Genomic DNA, 26,034 nt, shown 5'->3' with positions numbered 1-26,034 from the left:
ATAAAACAAACAAGCATTGAGCTTAAAACAAGCCGTTTCGTTCCAGTGCGGTCCTGTTGAACCTTGAATGAACTGTTTGAAAGTCAAAATGTTGACAGGGCAGGAAATGAACATTTTCCACTGCTAGCTAGGGTGATTTATGAATTAAACTTCACTAAGGGCGACATGAACATAGTCATATATCATTTATATATTATCATCACATGCTAAAATGTCATAAATCCGTTATTGCCCTTAAGAAAGGGCTTCAGTGATTTACTGGATTGTCTGGCCTGACGTAACCAGAGATAAAGGAATAGATACCTCATACACAGTATAAGGATATCTACTGGTTGACAAGTTGTCTCATGTTATATCTTCAAATCACCCGACACTAAGCCAAACAAATAGAAATTCTAAAAAATGTCTTGCTGGCTTACTTTCCAAATCCATGAGCTGAGTTGTCATATAGCTGCCAAAGTGACAATTTCAAAGGTTAGTGTTTATTTCCTACCCTGGATGTGTGATGTGTAAATAGGACTGGGAAACTCCTGTCTGGGGTCATAAATGACCTAATGGATTGAGTCTTAGCACCAGAGAACAAAGGCACCTGTTCTAAAAAAAACACAGTGAAGTGTTCATAAATTACAGCAGGACAATCGGTGCTTGAAGCCTAAACATTCAGCCGAACTCACAAGACTGACAAAAATAAAATAACACGTCATAATGGAACTTGAAACACGAGGGAGTCTATACACATAATTGCCGGCGTTCTGATACGAATGGCCGGTAAATGTCATCAGTCCAACACCAGTCAGAGGCAGCGCGTGTCAGAAAAGGTGGTGGTGTCTGGGCGTTTTTTTGTCCATGATGGGGGGGGGGGGGGGGGGGGGGGGGGGGTTTAGCGGTTGGAGTGCTCAATCCGGCTCTCTGCTCTTGTCTTTGTGGAGATGCAGCTCCTCCATCTTCTCCTGCAGGAAGGAGACGGGCATGGAGCAGCCTCGGGTTCTGTGTGGCAGTGTGTTGGCCTGGACGACAGAGAAAAGATAAAATCAAGAGAGTTCTTCTCAAACTTCTATTACTGTGGAAACCCCCCCCCCCCACATTTTTTTACTTTCTAGTGCGAATTATTTGTTATAATTTGTTATTTGATACGTTGCTTCATCTCTCATGTCACAGTGGCGGTTGGGAGCCACTCAAAGTTTGTTTCATCTGCGGAGGAAACAGTTCTTTGAAACCTGTTGACAGTGAGCTCTGTGGGTTAACCTGAGTGTTTCTAAAGAGAGATGCTGCTTTTGAATATGTCAAATGTAATTCTTGAATTCTTTGATCAGCGAAAACAAAATTCCATTCTTCTCCTTTGTACTTAGAAACTCGATGGATTCAGTAGCTTCTCTATTGTAAATGACACAGACTTAATGTTGTATAGAAGATTATAAGGGCCATGCAAAAAGAGAAAATTATTTTGCATTATGAGAATAAAGTGGAGAATAAGGTTGACCTTACAGGTTTAGTGCCAGGCAAAATATATATATTTTTTTCATTTGAGAATAAAGATGAGATTTTTTGAACTTCTGTGCATAAATCAAACTATTAGGGTGAATACATATAATGAAAAATCTTCCTTCTCTCATTTATTTGTTTTGGTTATGCCTGGCCCTAATACTCATCAGTACTTTTGGAAAGGACAACCAGGGTCCAGAAAGGATTATTTCTGTGCCCTAATTTGCTGTGTTGTGTTCGGGAATTTAGACCAGAGGTCTAAGCAACCAAGCCAAGAGAAAACGCCTGTGTAGGAGCTTTAACAGAGTGTAGAATGTGACATTTTCTATCGTTGGTAGAAATTTGTCCAAACTTATGCTATCAAGATCATTTGAAAGATGCTATGCTCATAGAAAGATTCCACACGGAGAGACTAGAACTGATTGTACCAGCAGAAGTAACACAGTACACCAAAACTACAGATTTTACAATGTGCACAACAGTAGTACATTTACACTCCAAGCAGCGAGTATCACTGATAGACTCATTTATTAGCTCCTGTAGTAGCACCAGACAGTGACCCACTGCTCTGTAGCTTCTCCACTCCTGCTCTTCTAGATGCTGAGCTCATGAGCATATTAAGATAAAACCAGAGATGGTCGAGAAGCTCTGTCCGCCTGTATGATCCCCTTGAAGGGACTCACGTTCTGTCTCACCCTTTTCTCCAGCGATGCATGCACTAGAGAGTTGTGGTGGTTTCCCCTCTTGTCCTTCTTCTCCGGCGTCCACACTCCAGGATCGGTCTGAGTGGAGCGGTCCGACACGCCCTGGTTGTTTTCTGTGTCGTTACTTTGGGGGAAAACAAAGGCCTCCTCCTCTGAACCTGACAGGGAACAGTAAGACATCAGGGGTTCAGGGTCATTATAAAAGCAGGGACTTTTAGAGGTGTTGTGTTCTGCAGTATGATGGAGGAGATAAGGACGTACTCCAGCTGTTACCCTTGATTCTTGAGTTGGGGGCCGGGGTGCACGGGCAGGACCCCGTCGTGTTTTTGTGCTTCTTCAAGCACTCCATTCCCACCAGATCTCTGCAGTGTTTGTGACAGTTTATCCCACAGTCTGAGAGACAGAAGAAACAAAAACAAATAAATGTTGAGGCTTTAAAGGAAACGCTGCGACGTAAAGGGTCAGTTCACCCAAATCCCAAAAGGTCTGTGGATTTAACTCTTGGAGCGCCACAAAACAAATCAGCAGAAACCTGAGAGACAGATATCTCTCAAACCTGGACCTAAATGATCTGCTGTGCCAGATTTGTAAAATAGCTGAACTGATGAAGCTGATTGCTCTGCAGGATGAAATGTCATGTTGTCTTACCTTTACAGTGGTAGCCCTGCTTGATGACTCCCCACAGCTACAAGAGGACAGACATGGTACATGTGATATTGCAGCTTTGTTGGCTATTAATATATATATATATATATAAAAATAAGAGTGGACACGGATACTCACAAAGCCTCCACACGTCTCGCAAAACGTCGGCCGTTTATACGTGGTTTCATGGAAGTTGTGTGCGTTGAAGTTGAAGCCCAGCTTGGCACATATAGACATTCCCCTCATGAAGTAAGACGTGATTTCTTCACAGCTGATTTGTCCCTCCCTGCACGCACATGTTTTTGTTTTAAAATGCAACAACAAAAAGGTTTTTTATGTTTTTTGATAGCCTCTGTGCGTGTCGGCGGCTTCCTCACCTGTCAGTTTCGTGAGTGCAGAAGGAGAAGGGGAAGTTGGCTGCTATTTTCTCAAAGTCCTCCAGTGCAACGTAACCGTCCTGGCTCTGATCGTAGTTCTTCATCACGGACTGTGGGGGGCGACAGAGCAATCAGATACGCGGTTGAAGCTCGTCAGAGAGCGGTTGGTTTAGTTCTGCTTTGGGCCTGGCGAGTAATAAGGAAGTGAAAGAAGGTGGGAGGTTTGCTGCAGTGTCACATACTCACATCCACCATCTGCTTGACGTGTTTAGAGATGGTGTTGGGGTCGAGCCTGGGGGTGACCCCTGAACCCCACTCCGCCACTACAGGCGCTTTAACCGGAGCTACGGGCTGTGGACAGACATATGCAGAAATGACACACGAAAGGACTGAACATGTGAGAAACAAGAAGAAGAGGAAGAGGGGAAAGAAAAAAAAAAGGGCACGCCCACCACATAACACGTTTCTCAACGTACAAGCGCTTTGATGTGGCCGATTCTGATGCATTACAGCACCGATCCTGTGCTTTTGTTTTGAAGAAAAGATGTTACACCCACACGGAGAGCACACGAGTGTCCTTCCTCGAGTAAGAAGAGGTTGAAACAAGTGTGCGTCCGGTGGTGTTAGATGGAGCACAACTTCAAAGAGGAGTATGTGGCTCTACTGACCTGGATCTTGGTGTTCCTGGGCTCCTTGGTGTACGAAAGTTCATATATCTCATCCTCGGTGTAGTATAAATCTAGAGAGAGCTGAAACATCAAAAGAACATCATTTGAAACCGTTCCTCTTGGGAATCTCTCTCATCTGATTTCTTACATAAATTGTCTCGTACCGTGAGCAGATGCAGAAGGTCTTTGTTGGCCTCGAAGGGCGGCGTGCAGCCGTGGACGGCCACCAGGTCGCTGATGTTGCTGTACAGGTGCTCCAGCTTGCTCAGGTTGATCTTGTCCTCGTTGATGTAGTCCGGCAGGGCCTCGTTCAGCGAGATCAGGTCCTTCAGGTGGACGCCCAGGATGGGCACCTTGAAGCCATTGCACACGTTGTAAACCCGCCGGTAGTTGATGTAGTTACTGCGCGAGGAGAGCAGCTCTGTCATCTCACTCAGGGCCTGAAAAGAGGGTGAAGACCACTTGAGAAACGATAAATAAAGACAGTGGTCACTTGTCTCGATATGGAGTATTTTCAAGTCATAAGGATCAAGTTTAAGTAAAATCATGAGTCATTGGCGTTTAAGTCCAAGTCAAGTTGCAAGTCTTTATTTGGGATTTTTTTCAAGTTGAGTCAAAAGTCATCAAATTTGTGACTTGAATCTGGTACAAGTGATACGTTAATTATGTCTTTTAGGGTGTGAATGGTGTCATTATTTGTAACAATGTAACAAAGCAACAAAAAAATGAATTGATATCAGTACAAGACAAAGAAACTTCAAGAGGGGAGTTACAAAGTGTTGACAGCCAAAAGGAAACAAGAATTGAAACCTCTACCAAATGCTGTTATACCTGAATTATCCCCCTCCCTTAAGTTTAAATGATTTCTGAAACCTGCACACACGCTGCACTAGTTTCACAGTTAATGTTAAAATATATATATAGATATATATATCTATATATATATATAGATAGATATATCTTGACTGACAGAGAAGGGCGAAGTAAACAGAAACACAACTTTTTTGGTGAAAATATTATTAAATACACAAACACAAAGTCAGTGAACCCGAAGAAATGTCACAGTTCGAGAACGAGAAGGATTCAAGAAAGAAAAGTGTAATCATGAAATCTTTGTGGTGAGGCAGTCATCAAACGACCGACTCGTGGTTATGCGTAATATCTGAAAAACCTTAGTGATGTCAGGAGGCAGCAGGTTCGAGGTGTCTTTGAGGCGGGAGATGGAGCTGTGACAGAGGCCTCCAGTCACTGCCATTAGAGTGTTAAAGTTTTGCAGAGCTCGGAGTTTCTATGGAGGAAAGAACACATGAAGTTATTTCCTTACGATCAAACGAGTGTAGTTTTTGGCAGCGAAACCAAAATCCCCCTGAGCCTCCCTCAGCCCGTTTACCTGGGCCACGTGAATGAACTTAGTGAAGACCTGGGCTCTCTGCTGGGCCGTGTGTCTGCTGAGGATCATCAGCTGGACCCACTGGGACACTCCATTACACATCATGACCGAGCGCTCCAGAGCGGGGTTGTCCCTCACCGAGCCTCGCACCACGTAGCTCCGGTAGTCCAAGAACTGCCCGGTCGGAAAGCAGCGGTCAGACAGGAAAACAACTCTAGCACAGTTTTCACTCATCTGTCACCAAATGATTGCAGAAGATGATATTTTCTACTCCTAACTGCTTTTCTACTGAACATCTGGAAGGAGAATCTTCCCTAACTTTAAAAAAAAAAAGGAAGGATGCTATTTTCTAATATATGTATTTATAAAGGGTTTGAGTCTGGGCATGTACATATTGATAGCTAAATGGATTTTGGTGCAGATGTATATAATATACATATTATTATTATATCATACTGAAGTCAATGGAAGGTGTTGTCTTTAAACTCTCTGTCACCAACAGGGGGTCGGTTATTATATCCATATAACATTTGGCATTTAAATGTTTTTTGGTTGGATAAGCGTGTTATTTAATCTTCATGATATGCACCTATGTGACCTCTTGTGAATGTTTGTTTCAGGAGCAGCAACATCTCTACAAGTCATGGCTACACGATGAAGCCTCATTAAAGGTGCTATGTACCACATTGGGAGCATTTCTGTTGCCTCTCAGCGTGGCGAAGGCTGAGCCGGCGACTCGCAGCTAACAGTGCTAACAGAGCTAACAGAGCTAACAGTGCTAACTACGGCAAACGTGCTGGAAGAGTTAACGGGACAACACCAACGGTCAACGTTAAACGCCGTAAGAGAGGAATGCAGGTAGACATCAATCCACTACATCTTCACATAGATAATAGTTTTGTGACATTAATGCTCTGAATCTGTATTTTCCACATTCACGCAAAACAAAAGAAAAGCAATAAGTGAGAAGTTGGTCTCTAAACTCACTGAAACGTTACAGAAGTTCTTGAACTCTAGGTAGCTGAGGTGCTCGGCCATCTCATGCGGCTCCATGTGGTCGAAGATCAGAGACACCTTCCTCTTCTTCACAGAGGGCGAGGGTGCCTGGAATATGTTCACATGAGGGCCTCTAGGAAAAGAAAGCCGAGCAACAGGACAGAAATAGACATTTTTTTTCTCCATTTATAGAAGAACTCGTTTGAATTGTGGCCAAACAAGCAAAGTGCAATTCCTCCGGGGAATGACGGATCAAATGACGAATCAAAATCAAAGCACGGCTCACAAGCAGGAGGTGTCGATGAGCTGCGAGTGCGTCTCCTCTCCGTCTGACCGGACCAGCGCCCACAGGTCCCCCATGGTCTGCTCAAGGAGGGGGTCCGCCTCGAACACCGCCGGGAACTGGCTGATCCACTGCCTTTCCACGAAGCAGGACAGAAAAAAGAATATGCTTACTAACCCCGCAGATGGAGACAGGAAAAGCAGTTTCTGTCCCGGTTGTGTCCTACTACGGTGCCTTTACTCACCTGATGAGTTGGCAGATCTGTGTCCGCTTCGGTCCCCTCTTGTCCGAGGGACAGTCCTTATAAGTGAGGGACAGAGTCAAGGATCCAAACACAGAATCAAGGTGTGCAGATACGGCACCACGTTACACTAAACACCAGCAGCAGGGATACGTACTTCAAAATCTGCTTTTGCCGACAAAACAAAGCCATGCCTGTTCCCTGATCTGATTAATGAACGCGGACATGTGATTGGGGAGCAGTGCACCGGTGGGGACCAGCGGCGCTGCACTGAGCAACAGTGGAGGATATAGGGCGAGAAGTTTCTGGGCGAACATCTGAGACGGCACGACCCAACTGTGCATCATCAGGGTCATGTGGACCAGCTGGGTCCCTCTCGGGCTGGAGAGCTTCCCCTCCGAATCTGCAACCGAAGCACAGCAGCACAGGATTAACACGGTCAAAAACAACAACAAACACTGTCGGCTCAGGTCGAGTGGCTCAGTCCAGTTCATTTCAGTTTAATTCTGTCAGTCGCTTAGTTCTGTTTGAGGTGGGTTTTAGATTTTCATCAAGGATTTCTGCAGGTGCTTTGTTTTTCTGACATTGCAGCTCGGGTGGATTGGACTTTTTTCTTCTTTTTTTTGTTTTTAATTTCCTGTAGGTGTGAGTGTCTGTCTGTGTTAACCTTGCGATGAAATGACAACCTGCCCCGGTTGTTTTCCTGCCTGTGGCCTACTGTATGAGATACATCCAACTGTGACCTAGAGTAGAAATAAGCAAATAAAGAAAAAAAAAAGGTCTAGACAAATGTGTCTAAATTACTTGATATACAAAGAACCTTTTCATCATACATTGTACCATAAAGGGACATGAAGAGTGCAACCAAGTGTTCGTCACTGTCTTAAAGCTGTTGGTATCTCTACTATCACTGTCTTTTATTATTATCCTTTTAAAGTTTTATTTAATCTTATCGCATTTTTCAGCAAATTAAACATATGTACACATACATACGTGCTGGACACTACTAAGGGTATCTTGATGTTTTTTTTATTTTTTGTGATTTGGATGACCTGACCAATGAAGAGAGTGAGACCAAGGAACGAGAAGCAGAGAGGAGAGAGATCTGTATAGTTTACCATTGCATGGGAATAGCTAGTTGGCCTCTGCAGCCCAACTAAACAAAGCTTGATTGTATGAGACTGCCCTTTGTCTCCCTCCCTCCCTCCCTCCCTGTCAGTCTCTCTCGCCCTGGCCCCCCCCCCCCTCACTCTCCCTCATCCCTCATTTATATAACCTGGCTGTGATAAAGGGTAAAGGCACATGACAAACTTTGGGAACAAATGCAAACACGCTGGGACAGAGACTGACCGAAGCAGTTCAGGCAGCGCTGGATGAGCTCATCCAGGCTGGCGGCGCTGGCGCTGGGGGCCGAGCTGGGGCTCTGCAGGGCCCGGGTGATGTCCTGAGGACTGGGACATGTGTTCCTCCTCCGCTGGACCAGCTTCCTGCTCTCTCCATTGGGCTTCCTGAGAGAGAGAGAGAGAGAGAGAGAGAGAGAGAGAGAGAGAGAGAGAGAGAGAGAGAGAGAAAAAGAGAGAGAGAGTCAGACACAGACAGGGAGTATAAGTAGCCTAGAAATAAGTAGAGCAGAGTGTGGTGAGGTAGTGCAGGTCAGCATCTGAGGAAACGCAGCTCCCTCACATCTGATAAGCTGTTCTGCAGCGCTGCAGCTGCCTCAACCATAACACGCTGGCAAAACAACTGCAGGGGAAGGAAGTAATAGGCCCTGCCACGGACAGGTGTATTGTATTTCTTATATGCTGTGCTTGTAAAAAAAAGTTCTGTTGTGTTTGGTCACAAACACCCATCCTCTTTGGGACACAGAGTCCATATATTTGTTGTTTTAAACTCCTTTCAATGCAAGTGCAGAGCAGAGCAATATGCGATTAGTTGAGGTATAAATGATTATAATGACCACGAGGAGGCGAGTGGTTTGAAATAGCAGATGACCATTTTGAGGGCTTTTGAAAACTGTCTGGTCAAAGTTGCCGATACTTTAGTAATAATAGTACTATATTAGTATTAATGCATGCCTTTAAACAGTTGTTGCGTTACACCCACGAGAATCTGGAGTCATGCTGAAAAAGTACAATGTTGCGTCACACCTGAGGTCAGCACTACGATATGTCACACATCTACACCGACACTGGTTTTCTCGTGCGTTTTCTCCGAAAAAAACGGTTTCTTTCAGCGCCTGTACGCGCTCACACAAGAGAGTGTGTGGCATATGTGGTAGGGCGATGTGATTTACGGCATGGAGGACACGGGAGACCAAAAGTAAAACTATGACAGCGTGTAAAAGCTCAGCATGTTTGGAGGCTCCTGCGGTCGATGAGCAACATTTACTGTTTGGCGGTAAAATCTGACAAATAAAACACCTCCTCAGGTGTCTAAAAACAGCCCATCTGAGAAGAAAAGATGACTCCTCGGCTGAACTCCCAGGGATCACCAATAAGTCCTCAAGGGTTGGGAAAGCGCCTGGACTAAAAAATGAATGACGGAAAGTCATGCATAGCATATGGACCACGCCTTTGCAGCTGGATTGATTCTGAGTGAGGTCAGACAGGAGAATAAGATCAGGGAGCAGTGCTTCTTTCCTGTAGTGTTGACTCTTTAATTAAGGGCTTCTCAAATGCCCTTAAAAAGACAAATGAGACTGCTTCGTTCCATGATGCGATTGCTTCCTCTTCAGATCAGGGGCTCAGTTTAGCAACGTCTGACTGCATTTCACAATAATCAGTAACCGACCCTTTTCTGGCTCTTTTTTAAAACTTCAAAACTATCTCTGCCTCAGTTTTGCAGTTTGACACTTGAGGCCAAAGGTTTGAACCGTGAGCCAGAGGCCACGTTCGGAAACGAGACCAAAGTTGAAATGAAACCTGTTCATCGTAACCGTCGTAAAAAGCGCTCAGTGTTGTCCTCGTGTGCTTGTAGAAACAGTTTGTATCTCGGCTGTGAAACTGCGGCCTACTGTCCCGATAGTACCAGGAAACACTTTGACTTCAGAGAACTGGCGACAAGTTCCCTGAATGACCAGACCTGCATCCCCTTCTCTTGTGTGTGTGTTTGGCACACATATAGTGCATAACTCAGCATCGCACACATGCAGAATCATGGTTTGCTTTATATGCACATCACGCGTGTGTGCAGGCGTACGTGGTGACTTTATCTATTTGTGCCACAAGCCGCTCCGCTGCCTGTATGCGCCGTTTCACACAGTTATCACACCACACAAACTCCTCCTCCTCCTCCTCTTCGCCTCATTACATCAGCTGGCTACGGACTTCAAAACACTAAACAGCACAGCATGCACCACCGTGACCTACTGTGCAGTAAGGACAGGTGAGTCTCATGACACACGGAGGTGACCTGGTTCATTCTGTCTATACCTCGGTCACCTGTTACACTTGTGTTCTTGAATCTCATCGCATGTTTGGGGATGTCCATGCTTTAGGATGAGATGAAGGACTAGATGCGTCCCCTATAACCTTAGACCTTGTAGTTTTCTGTCCCAGCTGTAAAGCCCTTTGAGGCTAATGTGTAATATGTGATTTTAGGGGCTGTGTAAATAATATTGACTTCACTTGACTCCTCTGTTAGTTGCGAGAATTAGCCAACCAGTAAACAATGTCAAAAGGACTTAAGACGCCTAAAGCTTGTAGTTTTCCTAAGCTCCTTAAAACGGATTTTGTTTCCCAGAAATCTCAAATTTGAATTACAGTTTTTTTTTGTCATTTGTAAATACACACTAAAATGACACATAAAGCACCATTATTGAGACTGAAACCTCAGTTCAAGTCTGCAAAACATTGAACACATTTTTCTGCTTTGCACACAATTTGCATAAGAAGCAGGAATCTGACATAAAGTCACTCCTTTTGCATTTCAAAGCACCGCCATTCAAAATGCCACACCCGTGGACCAAGTGACCAAAATACATGCCTGAACACCTAATTGCTTGATTTTCGACTTGTCATTCAGGATGTAAGCTCTTTAAAAAGACCACAGGTGAGTTCCTCTTTACAGCAACAATGGAAACCAACAGAGCAGCGAGAGGTCTCTTTTCAAAAATGTGTATTAGCAATAGAAAAAAAATGTAATTCATGTTTTCTGTTAAGTTACCACAAAATGTTTTTTGTGTCTGTGTACTATATTCTATTTAGAATTAGTTGAGTTCAGATGTTCAATGCAAAATGCAACCTTTGGAAATGTATGGATGTATTGACTTGTTTTTACAACGTGGACAGAAATAATGTGCAGCACTGCTGGTCCTTCTGTCGGTGAATACTTGACTGTAGGTTTCCAATGAATGATAAATTGATTAAAAACAAACTGTGATCATCCCTATCATATGTCCCCAGAGCTTGAGATGAAGTCTTATTTGTTTGTTTTGTGTGAGCAACAGTCCAAAACCCCCAAAGTATTTACTGTTTTACAAAGATGGAAAAATCAACAGAAGCTGATTTTGACTGACGACTGCATTTCCATTTCTAAATGTACACATGAATATCTCCGTGCGTATCTTTTATCAGTCTGTGTTTTATAAAGTGCAAAACTGAAACGATTGATTCATCGCTGTACATTTTTGGCTTTCTTATCTCAGTGCCCTTTACAACCTGTCATCTGTCCCTTTGACTCAGAGTGAATCTGTCTGTCGACATGAGAGGACGCACGCTCGCTACTACAAACAGAAGTGCTGATGGGGAAATGTTATTGATGTCACGACGTCTGTCGGGGAATTTCCCCCAGAGTGCCGAGCAGATCGCAGCTCTATCTTTTCTGTGTAATGAGCACGGCTTAAGAGACAGAGAGCTGTTTGTAAATACAGTCAGCGTGTGCTGGAGTCCCGCAGGTTACTGTTTGGCCATTTGCATTCTCCTTTTTTTCCTAAGACAACATAATAATGTTTAACTGTGCGTCCCCGGAAACACATCGCCGCTGACAGTGGGAAGGGGAAATCCTCCTGTGAATAACAATGAGGACAAAACCCTGAGCAGCCTCTTCTCTACTGAACGAGTCTGGGTCCATCATATCACTGATTTGGTTTGAGGAAGACCTTCCACGCCTCCTTTTTCCTCACTTCAGCCACTTGTTTTCCTCTTCCTTCATCCTTGCTCTATTCAAGCCATTCAGGAAACAGCTTCCCCTTTGGAAATCCCCCCCCCCCCCCCCCTCCCTCCTTCTCCTCACTCCCTTTCCCATCCGTGTCAAGACTCCTGGCTACAGATCCAGTCCCCTCCTCCCCTTTCTCCCTCTCTCGCTCTCACACTGGCGGGGGATATGCAAATTCCTCTCTTTCTTTCCTTAATTGATTAATTGAAGCCAGGGCCCTTTGAAGGCCTTGTTTGTGAGCTGCTCTCTCTCTCTCTCTCTCTCTCTCTCTCTCTCTCTCTCTCTCTCTCTCTCTCTCTCTCTCTCTCTCAACCTGCGTTCTTGTTCACTCTGCATCTATTGCACCGATCCGTTCATGCATTTGGTGTGACAATAAAGCCACTGTACCAACCATTGTGGTTGGCATCAAGAACATTGCAGTAAACATCCATGAGGTATAAACTGTTTGGCACTGAAGCCACCAATCACTTAGACAATCAAGTCATACCTGTGCAACTTCTGATGCTATCAGTACCAATGCATGCTTTCTTTCCATTTTTCATTTGTCATACACACACACACACACACACACACACACACACGCACACTCTCTCTCACACACACACACACACACACACACACACACACACACACACACACACACACACACACACACAGTAGTGTTTTAATGACTTTTGGGGACATTACATTGACTTACATTCATTTCCTGCAGCATTACCCGAACCACTACCAGGCTAATCCTAAGCCTTACTCTTACTCTTACCCTAACCTTAACCTTAACCTAAAACTAACCCTTAACCTTAACCTAAACCTAAACCCAACCTTAAATCAAGTCTTCCCCCTTAAATGTAATGATTCATGTCATAAGGACGTGCATTTTGTCCCCATTTGTCCCACATTTCTCGATACTGAGTTCACTTTTACAAAACTGTTCAGACAGTTCTCTCAACCTGCATTCAATTAAGCACAACCGTTAACAAAACATCCATAATGCAGTGTTGCACCCAAAACAGGATTACTTTGTCCCTCATCACACGATGACTTAACAAACCCACTATCAACAGGTGGCATTACAACATACATCAATATTGAACTATCTTTATTTATTTATTTATTTAGCATGAACTGAGAGTACATTGCAACAAAAAGGTCACTTCTTCATTGCACGGATTGTGCCGCCTCACAGAAAAGGATTCAGAAATGCTGCAGCATGCTTTTTTTGGGTTGCATTTGGTTTTACATGCGCAAAAAAAGAAGCAAAAGTATTTCCAGCAATGCACAACACAACTACGCATATATATATATATATATATATATATATATATATATATATATATATATATATAGCCTGAATATAATTACTACAGATATATAAATCCCTGCCACCTGTTCTCATCCACACCTTACGTCCTCTCTCGCTAAACACCTGGGAAAGAATATTTCTGATCCATCACCGGCAATCTTTAGCAGATTATGTCCAGACATCCAGCATTTACTGCGTCCTGTGGGGACATCCGATTATGTGGTTGGGGGGGGGGGGGGGGTCCACCAACACGAGGAAATAATTCCTCTATGGAAATGAGGAATAGAGTAAGGCGGAAGCACAGGTGACACCATCCTGTAAAAGGCTGTAAACCAGTCTGTGAGTGGGAGAGCACGGCTACAAAACCACCTGACCCTCTCCTCACCTGGCACAGTCTTTCAAAGAGGAATGGGAAGACTTTGTCTGTGTTGTATGTCCCATAAGGGGTTATATTAGGAATTTTTTTTAAATATAAATCAAATTTCTAGATGTCTTTTAGAACAAAAGCACTACATAGCATATTTACATATTTTACAGTCATTTAATGTTATGTTGGTGCTTTTATGGTTTTGAATGTGCATTTAACAGGTTTTATAATAGTATGTAAACATGTGCAAAATGGATTATAAATACACAGTGTTTTTATGTTTACTTTGAGTGAGAAAACAGTTTTCATTTTGGCATCCGCTTCTGTTATGCTGACTGTGTGAACTCTTTTTGAAAAAGTGAACTCGGTATTGAGAAATGTTACCAATTGTTTGAAAAAACTAAACTATGATAACCTCCCCGCTGAAGGGGAAGCACAGCAGTCCACCTTAAACTCAGGTAGCTGAATCACACACAACACACCGCTGACTACCTTAACATTCGACACCCAACCCTTTCATTCCAGGGAATCTGATAAGAGCTGCGGTCAAAACTATACACCAGTACAGAAAAAAGTACCACTGAAAACACATCAGTATCTAAGATCTACTGCAAAAAAAACACAACCAAACAAACATCACTGAACAGACATGTAAATGGAGATGAGCAGGAAAGAACAGAAAAGTAGAACACATTTTCATGAAAAGATGAGCAACTGTTGAATGTCAGAGCATGCTTGTGTTGTATACACACACACACACACACACACACACACACACACACACACACACACACACAGACACACACACACACACACACACACACACACACACAAACACCATTTGAGGTGTTGATATATTCTTTACTGACATACAGGTCAAACACATTAGCTGTGGCCGCGCTGCGCTTGTGTCGTGTGTATGTATGTGTGTGTGTGTGTGTGTGTGTGTGTGTGTGTGTGTGTGTGTGTGTGTGCAACCTTTCTTTGAACACTGAGCCTCTCTCTTTCTCAACAGCACACTGTCAAGTTTCATAAAAGTGGCAGAGAACGCACAACTAACTGTCCTCATTTCTCTTCAGATCGTCAGGAGTCTTTGCACAAACCACACTGCCTCTCATAACCTCAAAGGTTCACACGTCTCGGCTGCACGCAAGCTTTGCTGACACATACTCAGACTCAACAGTTGCTAAGACTTGCAAGTGGGGGTCCAAGTGCGCCGGGTTCTCTCACTTTTGGTTCGCTCTTCTCTTTTTCTCTTTTTTTTTAATTACCTCTTGGTCTTGTTCATCGCAGAGCTTTTCTCCTCAGCGGCACTCCTCCTCCACTGGTAATCCGCACGGGCATCTGAGCGTGTCCCCTACAGCTCCATGGTTGACCCTGCTCCTCCTCCTCCTTCTCCTCCTCCTATGTGACCTCTATGTGTTAATGTGCCCAGGGCAGTGAGAGCGGGCACAGGACGGAGAGCTGCTGGGGCTGAGGGCTGCCCACCTGCCGGTCATCGACTAGACTCCGCTCCGCTGCTTATCAATCCGCTCCGTCAGTCAGCCTCTCTCTCTCTCTCTCTCTCTCTCTCTCTCTCTCTCTCTCTCTCTCTCTCTCTCTTCTATCTGGAGGTATCTGTCAGCGACAAATCAGCGACAAAACAGACTTCATGCTCCCTCCGCCTGCAACATGCTGAGAGTAAAAAAAAGCCTCAAAAGTAGAGCGCAAGAGCCAACAAAAGTCACTCACTTGCCCTTCAACATAAACAAGTCAGCATCTTAAATGGAGGAACTGGCTCTGACAGATAGGGGAACTCGCATCAGTTTCTGTGTGTGTGTGTGTGTGTGTGTGTGTGTGTATGTGTGTGTGTGTGTGTGTGTGCCCAAGGGGGAGGGGAGAGGGGGGAAAGAGAGAGCGAGAGAGAGAGAGAGAGAGAGAGAGAGAGAGCGTGAGAGAGAGAATAGTGAACACAAAAGGAGGAGGAGAGTTAAGAGGGAGATAGTGATGAGCAATCATCTGAGCACCATCAGTGTACTCCAGGAAGCGACATCTGCGGTTCTTTTTTTTTTCAGAGCATCAACACAGAAAACCAAAAAAAAATAGGCCACACCTCAAGTGTCACTTTTTTGATGCAGTTTTTCTGGGGGCATTGCCTGAACTTGGCAAAAGAATCGGTTCCTGAAAAGACATCATCAGATGTCTGATAACATTGTTGAATCCTGACACGCGTCTCCCTTCCTAGATTTGTATATTCCAGGGTCTCAAGCGTCCCCTGAATCACGTCCATCACCCTGATTTGTTCATTTTCTTTTTCTTTTTAACTCTCTCTGTCATTTCTCAGGGGAGCAAGCGATCACACAGGGAGGTAGTGTTTGTGCTTGTGAATGTGGCAGTGCAGCTGGACAGGGAGACTCAAAGGCATCCTTGTTTTAACGCACCAAGAGGAAGAGGCGACCAAACAGGGGACATTAATGTCCCCGAGTCTGCAGAGGTGGCTTCTTCGCTGCAGGAAGCTGACTGGCTGGCAGAGAGAGTGGGCGACATGGCATTCAAAAGCAGGGAAAGATGCACCGAGCAGGAATCCTGCAGTCAATGCACGCCGAGTCCCAAACACCTAAAAAAAAATGCATTTGGATTTGCAATTAGAAAGTAGATCAGTAAAGAAGTCAAACAGGGAAGATGGAAATGTCACAGAAGGGGGAAAAAAGTTGTAATGCTATATTTCCTGGCAATGTGCTAATCTTACTGTAATATTAAGCAATTGTTCTGTAAAACAGGAAGGGTTGCAATCAACACAGCTGGTAAAGCTAAAGACATGTAAATGCTGAATAAAAACACATTTTTAAATTTGAATTCAACATGATGACGACATTTTAATTGAACCTGTTGCATTCCCCCGTATGCAATTGTGTTGTGTGACTAACGTGTTTAGTTTGTGCATTTTCTTCAAAGTCTTTTATTTTGATAATTTTTGAAACGGAAGTCTCTGAAATTGTGTTTTGACGTACATTGACGGTAACGAAACGTAGAAGGAACGGTAACTGTGTTAAATTAAAACGACATGGGAGAGTTCGACGTTTAATTATAGTACATTATATATATATATGTTTAAAAATGTGACTTATTTTCTTATGGGATAACTCTTTAATGTAGTGTCTTTGTAACATATAGCGCTACCGTCATAGTGTAACGTTAGCGTTACGTTTGGAGAAATCATTTATTTTCCTCCGTTTGTTTTAATTAAATGTAAAGGAAGCAACACATTAAATGCAATAGACCATCAGCCAAGGCTTACCATCGTCTACTCAGGATGGTACCGTGACTGTCTTGAAAGCTTTTGCTAATTAGTGCTCATTTTGGAGTCCCAATCACAGGTCAGAATCCTGGAGATCACCGTGCACAGATTTCACTCCATTTCTCGGTACGATGTCGCCACCCTCAGGCGCGGCGCCGCAACTGCACGTAAAGGCGGATTCGTGAGTTGGCATAAAAAAACAAAAACCGGCACCAGCAGGTCACTCCTGAACCAGGACTCATACTCCCAGAATTCACGTTAGTTCTGCTTCAGTGGCGTGTCACCTCCTCCTCCGCCTCCTCCTCTCCTCCTCCTCTCTCTGCTTTACCCGCTGGACGGAGTTGTATCCCGGCGTCCCAAAACATCTTCGTATCCGCTGCCAGCTGCTGTTGCAGCGGGAGGGAGATGGGCGAGAAGGAGAGCATGCTGAAGGATGTCAGATGGGCACTGAGGAGGTAAGGGTGTGTGTGTGTGTGTGTGTGTAGGTGTAAGTGTAGGTGTATAGGTGCACACTGTCTAGAGGACGGTCGCCGTTCCTGTGTGATTTTCTGTCTGGTGCATCCCTGCTGCCCGATGTGACCAGGAGGGGTGTGCCACTGACACTCATCCACTGTTCCCCTCAGGGATGCAGGCTGCCCAGACAGAGCTGTGGATGCTGAGAGAAGATAGTATCTTTGGCCTTTGTATTCTGCCAGGACGATTGTCTGCTACACCGTCTCATCATAGATCTATTTGCATTTTTGTGTCAAGGTATAATAGATCTTTTCAGAGCTGAAATATGACTTAGGGGATTGTATCCAGGCTGTAAGGAGACTGACAGAGACACTGGATGGACACCTTTCTTCAGATAAATTAAACTGGAGGTTTGGTCTCTATAATAAGAGAAATGCTACTAATGCCCATCATAGTTTCCTACATGCCCAAGGTGACACCTTCACATTGCTTGTTATGTCTGTACAGTCAGTCCTTATAGGAATGGATCCTCGCGTTTCAGGAGCTGCAACCTGCAAAATGTTTTTGACATTTTTGCTTGATAATCGATTTACAGAGTTAATTAAAAGTGGAATTAATTGGCTGCTGATCAGTCACTGTTCATACCTTCCAATCACACTGCTGACACTCAAATAATACAATAAAGAAATAGTAGTCGAATCATTTCCTTATGGTGAAATGTGTCAACGTATTGACGTTGTTGGATTGATGTCCAGGCGTTCAGACACAGGACAGGTCCATCCCCTTTAAATCACTGCACAGATTTTTCTTGCACAACTACAGAGGCGTGCAGCACGAAAAAATGGTCTGGGGGGGGGGGGGGGGGGAGGGGGCTCAGACCTTTTTGCTACTTTAACACTGAAGCATAAAATATTTAATTTTATGGGTAAATGTGAAAGAGCACGGAGCTAATTAAGAGCCTGATCTCATGTCAGAGGGACTCATCCTGTTATTGATTAGACCGCAAGAAGACATCGCCAGTATCCACTGCACCCAATGTGCCAAGCTCAGTTCAATTAATTTCTTACGATCAACGGGGAATTATGGACAACAATTTTAGATTTTCAATTGACCAAGTTCAAGTCTTCTATCAAGCAAAAATATCAAACACAAACTGCAGCTTTTTCTCTGCATCATATCATTGTTAAATTATTCTCTTTTAGTTTTTATGTTGTTTAGACAACATAAACAATCTGCAGACTAAATTCAGGGCTCTGAAAGCATGAGGTGTTAGACATATATTGTATTTTATAACGTGTATAAAGTCTAAGATAGGAGTGATCGAGTCATGAACGCATTGAGTCCTGCGTTTGTGTTTTGTCTCACTGAGTTAAAGTGAGTTTAAAGTGGAGCTGTCAAATATTTCCATGCACTGACCGATCTGAATTCTAATCTGCTGATAATGTGATGATAGTCACTGATCAATCAAATCTGATCTAACCACACCCACACAGTCCTAAATAAGCAGAATTAACTGAATTTAGATTTTTTTTTAACTAAGAATGTTTTTGTCTCTAAATTCATCTTTGATTGTTGTATATAATATCACAAATTTAAAATTATTTGAAACCAAGTTTTACAGAATTTGTACACTTAAGTTGTTCACATCAAGTTTATTTAATCAATTAATAATAGTAGAAAATAGAAAATAGGGCTAAGTCCTATCGTTAAGTCAGCTCTGTACAAATTCCCCATCATGCATCTCTGCTGAATCTGAGGCACATCAGGACATACAACTGACAGAAGCTCGTCAGCTGACCGTCAGGTGACGGAGATGTCTGAATGATCTAAACATCTGGGGGCGGAGCAGATAATGTAGCGTCAGTGAGCTCACGCTCCTCATTCTGAGGGTGCTTTTGTACAGCGCAGCTGACTTATACACTTTGAAGAGTTAAGGTGTGTGTGTGTGTGTGTGTGTGTGTGTGTGTGTGTGCATCTGTTCTTACTGCACACTCCCCAAAGGCTAGTCTTCACCCCCTTTCCTTTTATAGCCTTAGACATGTGTGTGTGTGTGTGTGTGTGTGTGTGTGTGTGTGTGTGTGTGTGTGTGAGTGTTAGAGGGGGTCAGCCTGTGTGAAGGAGTGGCCCACTTCTACAGCACGATGGGATGGGAGTAGGTGCCTGCCCCTCCCCTCCCTCCCCCCCTCCCCTCCCCTCCCTCATCTGCGGTCAGGGGGGATGCCGGAGAGGAGAGAGGAGCCGGGGAGAGCCTCTCACTCTCTCTCACAACACCGTGAGAGCCACAGGACTCACGCTGTCCTCCAGCACGCCCACACACACACCAGAGCGAGAGACACTGACAGTGTGTGTGTGTGTGAGAGAGAGAGAGAAAGAGAGAGAGAGAGAGAGAGAGAGAGAGAGAGAGAGAGGGGGGGGGGGGGTACAGAAAGGAGGGAGAGAGGTGCAACGTGGACTGGAGAGGGAGGGGACGTAGCAAAGGACATAAAAAAAAAATTGAAAAATCCAAATCCTGAACAGAAGGATTTTGTCTTTTCTCCCGAGGAGCTGCGAATAACCCTCGGAGAAGGATGGCAGAAGGGGGAGAGGGAGAGGAGGAGATCCAGTTCCTGCGAACGGTGAGTCCTGCTCACTTTCCTTTTTTGGGGAAACCTGCACCGGCTGCCGGAGGAGACGAGGAGTTATGAGAACAGAGAGGAAGATAATTTGATTATTATTTTGCCAAAGAGAAGTGATTCAACTCGTGATCTAAAATTGTCTCATGATCTACTTCAGCGTTCTTCGGTTTCACAGCTCCTCCACTTGTATCACTTTTGCTTTTTCTGGCATCGGGTATTTCAGTCAAATGTGTAGTTGCAGTTCTCAGAGCCAAGGCTTCTCTATATAGTGGACTATTTTTGCGGTGCCCTGAATGTGCCATGACCTGCTTATTAGTGGCTCTCTTTAAACTTGCTAATTGATTTTTTAATTTTTTTTTATCCCGTGTGAGAGCAGGAATCTAACCTACATTACCTCATCGTATTTTGATCATTTCCAGAATGCACTGTTCGTCTCGCCTAATCTTTTATATTACGTCCAGAATGTTCTGGGCTTAAGGATAGGTGACAGTTTATGCATATGTATGTGTGTGTGTGTGTGTGTGTGTGTGTGTGTGTGAGAGAGCCCAGATAGATAGACAGGGGCTGGTGCATCTGTTAGCAGCGTTATCTATTTTTATCTGAGGAAAGTAGAGCCCGTCAGTGAGGGGTGAGGAGGCAGAGCAACAAGCTGCCCCGGGCCCTCAGGGGACAGCTGGCTGCACGTCTTTCCTCGGGAGAAGAAAGAAATGACCTAAAAGAGCTGAGCTGGTGATGTGGGTTTCCAAAGCTAGACATTGTAAGCGTGCAGTATCAGATCCACATTAAAATTGAACTGATTATATTATTTTTCTTTTCTTTTTTGACAATAACAATTTGCTGGAAATCTTTGATTTTAGTCAAAACATTTTGTGGATGTTTTTAACGATAACATGATACAATTCCAAGGAATCCTTAGACAAGACACTCTTCTTCATCTCTGCATCAACAAAACACCTCCACAGTGAAATGCATTCCTGTTGAAGTGGAGCTCTATTTCACCAGCGTGGATGTCCCGTTCACCTCGTCCACCACATGAATCCATTTAGCAGTGAAATAATGGTCCGAGTACAAAAGAGCCAGGACCTTAAGCACATCACATTGACGGACGTGGGCTCCTGTCAGCTCACAATGTCCCTAAAGGATGTGGCATTACAGAGCAGCACGGCTGTAGCTTCTGTTACAAAACTATAAACGGCGTTTTCCTCCCTTCAGGTGAACAGCGAGACACTTTGAATGTCCTCAGCAGGGTTTTGTCCTTTTGGTTCAAGAGGCTCGGTGAGGATGAAGCTAATAGACACCAAACACTTCAAAAGGAAAAAACAATGCCGCTCTAGGTGAATTATTAATGACTCGTGCACTTCAATGGGTTTATCTCTGACACGAGCGCTGTCGGGGTCAGGGGTTCAATCCCCGCCGGGGACAAAGGGCTAAAAACATAGTCGCTCGTGGTGCTGCGAGAATCTCAAAGAGTCCGCCAAAACGGTCCGCGTTATCCGTCTTTTAATGAGAGGCCAGTGATGGGAGTCAGCTGTCCTCATACGGTCGCCTGATGTCGTCTTTTTACAGTGGTAACGTGTGTATGCTCAGGCTCAGCAGGGGTTTAGCTCAGCCCTTCAGCATTTTCCTCCAGAGGTCGTTATCTAATAACAATTTAATGAAATCTTCTGAAAACGAACAAATGAGGCATCTCATCACACCGAGGGGTCTAGTTTAGGATAACAGCCTTCCAGCTCACGTTCAAGAAAACTAAATATATTCACAATATATTGCGTGCACGGAAAAGTGTTTCAAAAAAGTCCTTTTGTTTTTCCAAATTATAGCTTTTGTGAGCGCGGCACATTTCTACTGTGTATCGATAACTAGCCTGCAGGTGTTTCAGCGCACAGGGCCTTGAGGATTTTCAAGATGGTTTTTTTTTTACAAAATAAGCACACTGTTGTGGAACCGCCGATACAATTTACTTTACAGAACTTCACTCAAATAGAAATGTTTGAAATGCCATCTTGGGTGTTTTTTTCATGTTAGGTTAACTCATATAGGTGTTTAAGCGCCATGATTCCATAGTAATGCAGTTTACAGCTGCTCTTTATGATCGGCTCTCTTATGTCATGATTGTACAAGATTAGACTTGTCATGCTCATGAGCTAAGGAATCAGTCATTTCCCCACAGTTTTAAAACGTTTCTTTTTGTAAATCCCTACAGTCCCATCGCCAGGCTCTTGAATGTAATGATGCAACAAACACACAAACTCTACAGGAGGTTATTCGGGCTCCTCCCCTGTCAAAGTAATTACCTCCAGTTTGAGAAAGTCATTGTTGTCTATGTGAGGAAGAATCTAATAAAGATAATAGCAGTGTAATCCTGTCAGTTCTTTCACTGTTGATCCTTTTCTCTGCTTTTCATCCCTGCTGGGAATCCTCCAAATCAGATGGAAAGCTTTGTGAGTTTGGGACTAAGGTGATGCAGTCTGGATCCTTTAAATGCTGAATCCTGTCCAGTGTGACAGATGGGGAAGGATGTTGTGCATTTTGCACATCTCCAGTGATCGTTTTTCACATCGCAAAAGGCCACACACAGATTGCTCAGCAGCGCTGCTCGAGTCTATTCTGGGTTTCATTGTGTTATTGTAATGTGGCCCAGGGCCTGTGACTCACACAGTGTGGCTTGAAGAGTTGTACAGTCCACACACTGGCTGGTGGGGCTTACACACTGCATGCTCTTTTCATGTTGAACAACAGGTATCTGATTTTCAACCTCCTCTTTAAAAAAAAACTACCTGCAAGCACTTGAGCCCCCACATTAAGAGATCAGCTTAGCTCGCAATAGCCAGCCGTCTTACCTTTTATATAAACCCTACACAGTAACACAGGCTGCTGTAACACACGAGAGTCTACATCAGGGAACCCAGAGTTCAGACAACGGCGCCGTTTCCTCGCTGGCGACGGCGGAAGCTGTGTCACTGTTTCACGATGCCACACGACGCGGTGTGTGTGAATCACGCAGGGGCAAGAGAGTTTGAAGGGGTACTTCCAGATCCGGCCTGTAACAGCACTTTCCTTTTTTTAGCCTGCCACTATGAGAGCGCACACTCTGGAGGGAGAAACCAGAGGAGTCGGTGTCCTACTTGCCAGCATCCTTTGGGAGACGCGGCGGTGTGTGTGTTAGTGTGTGTGTGTGTGTGTGTGTGTGTGTGTGTTTGTGTGTGTGTGCTCGTCCCCCGGTGCGTGTCACTTGAACAGAGATCTTGTTCATTGTTGTGACTGTGGATTGACAGCAGTGATATTGTCAGAGGTGTACGGGCAGAATGTTTGCAGGAGTTACTGATTTGGTGATTTGCAGGTTAAAAGGTTACCAGAAGAACGTTTATTTTAAATGCCAAGGTTACATGCAACCGATGTTTTATTAACTTTTTAACAACTGTATTTCAATAACATACAGGTCCCGCTACACATTGAAGTAAAGTCTTTGAAATGCGGTGACGACAACCTTGTTGTTTTTTAATTATTAACAAATTTTAGCCCAGACTGATGGGAGACATGTAGACGTCTTTTGACCCTCAAATGAACAGTTCGGTGCTCACCGGGTGGACTTATGTTGTCGGGTTTCCTGAGCAGGATTGGGCGATTTGAGGGGTTTTATGTTGTTGTTCTTTATGGTGACTTTATTGTCTTTAACTATGCCTTTACTTCATGAACAGTAGAGATACAGACAATGAGGGTTCCTGGCTACATTGAAGAAGTTGTGGTTATAGGGCTTGTGTTTTAACCACTCAGATGCTCCACCGGTGACTTCTTAGGTGGTGCTTTCTAGGGTTGGGTTCAGATAGCTGGGTCAGTTGTGCATTCCGCTCCAAGTTGGTACAATACTCACATTTGTTAAGCTCTGTTACCAGATCTTTGTATGCCTTTCTTTGATTAGCCTAGAGCTAATTAAGTCATTTTGGAAAGAGCAAATGTGTAATCTATTAGGCAAAATCTTTGGAGTGTATGCACATATCTGTTCAACACTCTCATTCTTAAATTCAGTGAAAGTTGAACTTAAATAGACTGAATATGGTATTTAAATGCATTCTGATTTGATGAGTGAATTCAACCCTGTATTTAGGTGATGGAACGTTATCTCTGACCTGACTTCATCTGTCACAATGTCCGCCTCAGTTCTGTGGGTTCATGCTCATTCAGCCTCTCCGCGCACACATTTCCCAGACTCCTTCAGTGTTATTCTTTACCTGTCCACTAGATGCCCTCACATTTCCCTTTTATTTAAAAAGAAAACTGCCACGCCCATCTGTCCTCCAATCACCTCATTCCTCATCAGCACATATAGCTGCTCGTCTGCCTGTGAGCTGATTTGTTTCTTCAACTGGTCATTAAGTCGTCGAACAGTCCTCAGTCCTTTGCCTGACATCCTCAAAAGGTAACAAAGCAGGTCTCTCTACACCGCTGCCCCCACGAGGTATCCTAACTTAACTCTGCAGAAACGTTAAAGGTGCTTAGTTTAAAGTTCAGAGGATTCGTAAAGCAGCAAATATGCCATGTAAAGATATAGTGGAGTATCTTTCTGTCTGTGTGTTTTAAGCTATGTTGAGAGCCGTGTGGAGGCAATAGAAATGCTCTGAATTCACCTTTGACCTCTTACCCTCTTTTCATCTCTCTTTTCTTTGGGATGCTGATTTTTCTAATGGATAGTTGAGAACACAGCAACATATTTTATCTGGTTATACTGCTGCTTATGTACACTGAGACGTTGAGTCCACCCCCCTTGTCCTGATGTCTTTGTCCCCTCTCGCTCTTTAACACACACATTTACACGCATACTGTGTGATCATCAGTGAGCTATAAAGGCAGCAGGTGAGGGACGGGGGGAGAGGCTGAGCGAAACGAAGTGCTGAGCCTAGGAGATGAACACCTCTGCAGCGGGGCCACGAACACACACACACACACACACACACACACACACACACACACACACACACACACTAACAGCACTTGTTAGTCTCCCTGCTTTTGTTACAGCAGTGTACACAATAAACAGGTGGTCTGTTCTCTCAGGCATGAGACACAAACACAGACAGAGAGAGGGGGGGGATCCTGCCGAAGCAAAGTGACAGTATTATGCAACATTATGTGTGTGTGTGTGTGTGTGTGTGTGTGTGTGTGTGTGTGTGTGTGTGTAGAGGCTAAATGATTAGCTCTGTCACCTTTTATAACTTTAAAGATCCAGCGATCTCTGGATGGACAGTAGACATCGAACAGAAATAAGTCCGTCATATTCCTGTTAATGAATTTAATTAGTTTTGGATTTATTAATCTTATGCAATTCAAACATCAAATCCATATTAGTTTGTGTCATCGTTGCCTGTTCTATTAATAGTTTTTCATATTGTATTCAGGAGTTATTGGAAACCAACTTTCTGAAAGCTCTGTGTTCACAATAACTGGCAGTGATCAATGTGATTTGTTGATTTGTTGTAAATGTAAAACACTGGCATTGGTCCCTTTCTTCTTTAAGAGCCCTTTTAGAAGCTAATGCAGCATAAAGTGTGGTGTAGCTAAACGAGTCCAGACGGCCAATGTTTACTCCATCGTTTCTCACTGCCTTTGTTCCAAAATGCCCGAAATCGTCCAGAATTCTGCTAGAGAGGAAAACTGTTTTAGATCCACAGCTCAGTCTTTGGTTTGAGGCAATTCATTTGTGCTGCAAAAAAGAAATCTGACAATATGGTCTTATTGATGAAGGAGTTTGAGCGAAGGCTGAGATGAAACTATAAAGATCAACTGTGTGTGCTTTGTGGACTACAAGAGAGGATCAAGGATCGGCTGTTTGTTTCTTTTTAACCCTTTTTTCTCAGGCTATTAAGCTTCATGTGGACTATGGGATGTTACATCGTCTTTGCTTACTTCCATGGCGAATAGACTTTTTTCTTTTCTTTTGGAGGAATTGATTTTGGATTCAGCCCAGCTAGAATATAATTTATTTACACCAGTGTTTTCCTTTGAATTGCTGCTGTCTGGCAGACTTATTGTATTTGAAAAGACAGAGGCGGCAGAGTAGTAGCAGCAGTTTAACTGAGCCGAG

General features: G+C 43.9%; 2 protein-coding genes across 8 annotated transcripts in view; one reads left to right on the top strand and one right to left on the bottom strand.

Moving 5' to 3' along the window:
- Positions 1-869: 869 nt before the first annotated feature.
- rasgrp4 (RAS guanyl releasing protein 4) lies at positions 870-15,465 on the bottom strand. 2 transcript variants are annotated; one of them, XM_068713595.1, is made up of 17 exons: positions 14,882-15,465; positions 8,137-8,294; positions 7,078-7,189; positions 6,790-6,852; positions 6,549-6,680; positions 6,254-6,395; positions 5,267-5,440; positions 5,048-5,164; positions 4,041-4,316; positions 3,877-3,957; positions 3,455-3,559; positions 3,209-3,318; positions 2,970-3,117; positions 2,835-2,871; positions 2,460-2,579; positions 2,178-2,344; positions 870-1,007 (listed from the first exon to the last, which is right to left on the bottom strand). In XM_068713595.1, exons 1-17 carry the CDS (start codon positions 14,896-14,898, stop codon positions 897-899), a joined length of 2,070 nt encoding a protein of 689 aa, XP_068569696.1. In that variant the 5' UTR covers positions 14,899-15,465; the 3' UTR covers positions 870-896. The 2 variants fall into 2 exon arrangements, with proteins under 2 accessions (XP_068569696.1, XP_068569688.1); XM_068713587.1 differs by lacking the exons at positions 7,078-7,189; positions 8,137-8,294; positions 14,882-15,465 and having other exon boundaries at positions 2,166-2,344; positions 2,448-2,579; positions 6,790-6,887.
- A 1,768-nt stretch (positions 15,466-17,233) lies between these two features.
- ryr1b (ryanodine receptor 1b (skeletal)) overlaps positions 17,234-26,034 on the top strand; it is a 75,178-nt gene continuing 66,377 nt past the window's right edge. For all 6 annotated transcript variants that reach the window (XM_068713559.1, XM_068713533.1, XM_068713525.1 and 3 more), the window contains exons 1-2: positions 17,234-17,342; positions 19,882-19,955. In XM_068713559.1, coding sequence (XP_068569660.1) covers positions 19,908-19,955 — 48 coding nt within the window. In that variant the 5' untranslated portion in view covers positions 17,234-17,342; positions 19,882-19,907. The remainder of the gene's footprint in view (positions 17,343-19,881; positions 19,956-26,034) is intronic.

This window comes from Cebidichthys violaceus, unplaced genomic scaffold, assembly GCF_023349555.1.
Source record: "Cebidichthys violaceus isolate CVI_PGR_0920_01 unplaced genomic scaffold, fCebVio1.0.p SCAF_1, whole genome shotgun sequence".
In the NCBI taxonomy this organism is placed as follows: domain Eukaryota; kingdom Metazoa; phylum Chordata; class Actinopteri; order Perciformes; family Stichaeidae; genus Cebidichthys; species Cebidichthys violaceus.
Note: the sequence above shows the minus strand (reverse complement) of the source record. Positions and strands in the feature narration are given on the sequence as shown.

What these genes read in the sequence shown, in the direction of transcription:
- rasgrp4 (XM_068713595.1), bottom strand. An exon ending in GCAGGGCTACCACTGTAAAG is followed by an intron (nt 2,580 to 2,834) that starts GTAAGACAACAT and finishes TCTGTCTCTCAG; the next exon opens with ACTGTGGGATAAACTGTCAC. An exon ending in CCCCAACTCAAGAATCAAGG is followed by an intron (nt 2,345 to 2,459) that starts GTAACAGCTGGA and finishes GTTCCCTGTCAG; the next exon opens with GTTCAGAGGAGGAGGCCTTT.